At 36.0% G+C, this 2,758-nt stretch overlaps 1 protein-coding gene across 1 annotated transcript; it reads right to left on the bottom strand.

Moving 5' to 3' along the window:
* Positions 1-1,633: 1,633 nt before the first annotated feature.
* On the bottom strand, positions 1,634-2,323 carry LOC133052336 (sex-determining region Y protein). The gene has a single exon (XM_061137156.1). It carries the CDS (start codon positions 2,321-2,323, stop codon positions 1,634-1,636), a length of 690 nt encoding a protein of 229 aa, XP_060993139.1.
* Positions 2,324-2,758: the final 435 nt, after the last annotated feature.

Genomic DNA, 2,758 nt, shown 5'->3' with positions numbered 1-2,758 from the left:
AATTGAGAATGATTATAATAATAAAAGCAAGCCAAAGAAACAGTTTCCAACCTGGAGTCAGAATGGACTGCAACACAGTCACACATCTATAATATATAGGAAGAAGTGTGCATAGTAATTTCCAAAACAAACTCAATGTCACTGATATTATTTGAAGCAAAAGAAACTAAACACAGTATTTTATGTTTTCCTTTATTTGAAGTTCAAGAAAGGGAAAGCATACCTATTTTGACAAAAGTTAGAGTACAGTTCATTTATGAACATGTGAAAAGAAAGATTTTAAATAATAAACACCAATACATATAAATGAAAAAATATAAAATACATTGAAATACAATTTTAGGTAGCTGTTTAAAATGTTATTGTAGCACATAATTACCATTTTGAGTGCATGAACTCTGATTAAACAATATTGTTCCTGGAACAAATCAGTCTGTGATGTTGTCTCCCTTTTATCCCTGAACTGTCTTTCAAAAACTTCACATTTCACTACATATTGTTTTGGGGTTTTGAGTTTTATTATTTGAGGTACTGTTTTTTAAGAGTTTGGAATGTAAGTATTGGAAAGTTAACTTTGATGTATGACTCATGTCATATCATATCATACAGTTTGACCATGGACTTATTGTCATTTCAAAAAAGTGATTCTTTCTTTGGAAGCTGCCTGTTTTTCTACTTTAGCCTGTTTGCAATTTTTTAAACACTTTTGATTTACATTTTCACTGACGTCTTATCAGATTAACCAGACAGGATCTTGCTCATCCCATACCCCATGCCACATAATCTGAATAATTTATATTGTTGACATGATATCACTTAACTTTGTTGTTCCAAGAATGCAAAAATTAAGTGAAAATGGAAGCAAGTGCTTTGCCACTGTTTAAAAGAAACTTTTCAGAAAAGAGATGAAAACTTAGGTCTCACAGGAGCTAATTAAATACTGGATAGATGTTATAATCCCCTCAAAACAGGTCAAAGCTTACAATTTCATATGACTGAAGAAACTGAGTTGCAAATGACAGCAAAACTGGCTTTTCCACAGTGGGAAGGAAAGGCTATAAACTGTGAAAGAAGATAGAATATGCATATATACTCACTAATTACCTGCAGCTTACAAAGAGGAGGAAAGTAGCTAGAAAGGCCAAAGAACAGACCTTGCACCAGAAAGTGCTTTAGACAGTAGGGAGCTTTCCATCCAAGTAGGATGTCTTTCCATTATACCATGAATTTGTGAGTGTTTCTGAAAGCACTATAGTTTGGAGTTACAGTATTTAAAATAAAAAGTAAAAGTTATATTGTCTATAGTGACTATTTCCAGATTATTAGTATATGCTACCATCTAACTAATGGCCAATCTCTGGAACAATTAAAATTAGAAATATATAAATTGTGCCATTACTAGGAAAAACAGATGACTTTCAAACTCAAGCAGTGTTGGTGCTGTTAAGATAATTTCTTACAAAAAAGTAATCTTACAGAAAGAACTGATAAACAGAGGAAATTTCTAATTATTGGAAAGTTCTAATTATTTACACGTTAAATGTACTTATTTGGCTTCTTTTAAAATTAAGTCACAGGTGAAATTGTAGTAAAATTGAGATAAAGAGCACCTTTGTTAGCGAAAGTAAGGAAGTCAATATTGAAAATAAGCGCAAGAAAGTCCAGGCTGTAAACTTTGATAAAAGGGAAAGTCCGCGGAAATCTGTGTAGCTAATGTTACCCTATTGTGGCCCAGGTTTGTCCAGCTGCTGTGATGCTCATTTTGGAGGAATGAATTGGTTATGGTCACAGACTGTGAGAGGCTTAACTGACTTTCCATTCGTGAGCCTGTGGTATTGGCACAACCGTCCCTGTATGTGAAGGGCTGCAATGTCTCTATATGCATCTGTTTGCATAGTTTTGAAGAGTCTGCAGGAAGCAATTTCTGTTGCCTCTTCCTTTTCCGACGAGGTCGATATTTATAGCCCGGGTATTTGTCTCGGTGTACGGCTAGTAGTCTCTGTGCCTCCTCAAAGAATGGTCGCTTTTCAGCATCTGTAAGCCTTTTCCACTCATACCCCAGCTGCTTGCTGATCTCTGAGTTTTGCATTTTGGGATTCTCTAGAGCCACTTTTCGTCTTCGTTCACGAGACCACACAATGAAGGCGTTCATGGGTCGCTTGACGTGGTCCTGGCCGCTCTCCCTAACATTTTCTCCAGTTTCACACTGATCATTTGCGCTGCGATTGTCTGTGAACAAGGAAGAGGCTTTCCCAAAGGCGAGAGGATTTTGTTGTTGTATCTCGGCTGGACTGTAAACATCGTCGTTCAATACTCTGAACATAGCAAAGCAGACGATTGCACAGTTTGAAAAGGGGAGGAAGTAATAAGCGATGTAAACTTTCTAAAAATTATCGTGCTGTTAAACAAGTTGTTCTTACCAGAGACTGACAGTGCAATGTTTGCAGTGAAATATTTATTTCTCCGCCCCCAATACCTCCCCTCAATACCTCCTGGCAGTCAGCCCAAACCCACCAACCTACTCTTTCTCAAGAAAGGCTACTTAACAGGATATCAACTCTCTGTTTTCTTCTTTGTTTACATCTAATTAGAATTTGTGAAGGCGCTAACACCTGCTTAATAATACAAACGGTGTCATTATGAAGTTATTTTCATATACCTTTACTTCAAAGGATGAAGGTGCAGCAGACATATTAACAAATTGTTTATGGTTATGAGAATGTTAAGAGAATGTTATCTTAAACAAAAAGATGAAAAA

Source organism: Dama dama, chromosome X, assembly GCF_033118175.1.
Source record: "Dama dama isolate Ldn47 chromosome X, ASM3311817v1, whole genome shotgun sequence".
Taxonomy (NCBI): Eukaryota; Metazoa; Chordata; class Mammalia; order Artiodactyla; family Cervidae; genus Dama; species Dama dama.
The sequence above is the reverse complement of the archived record's forward strand: the minus strand, read 5'-3'. Positions and strand labels throughout refer to the sequence as shown.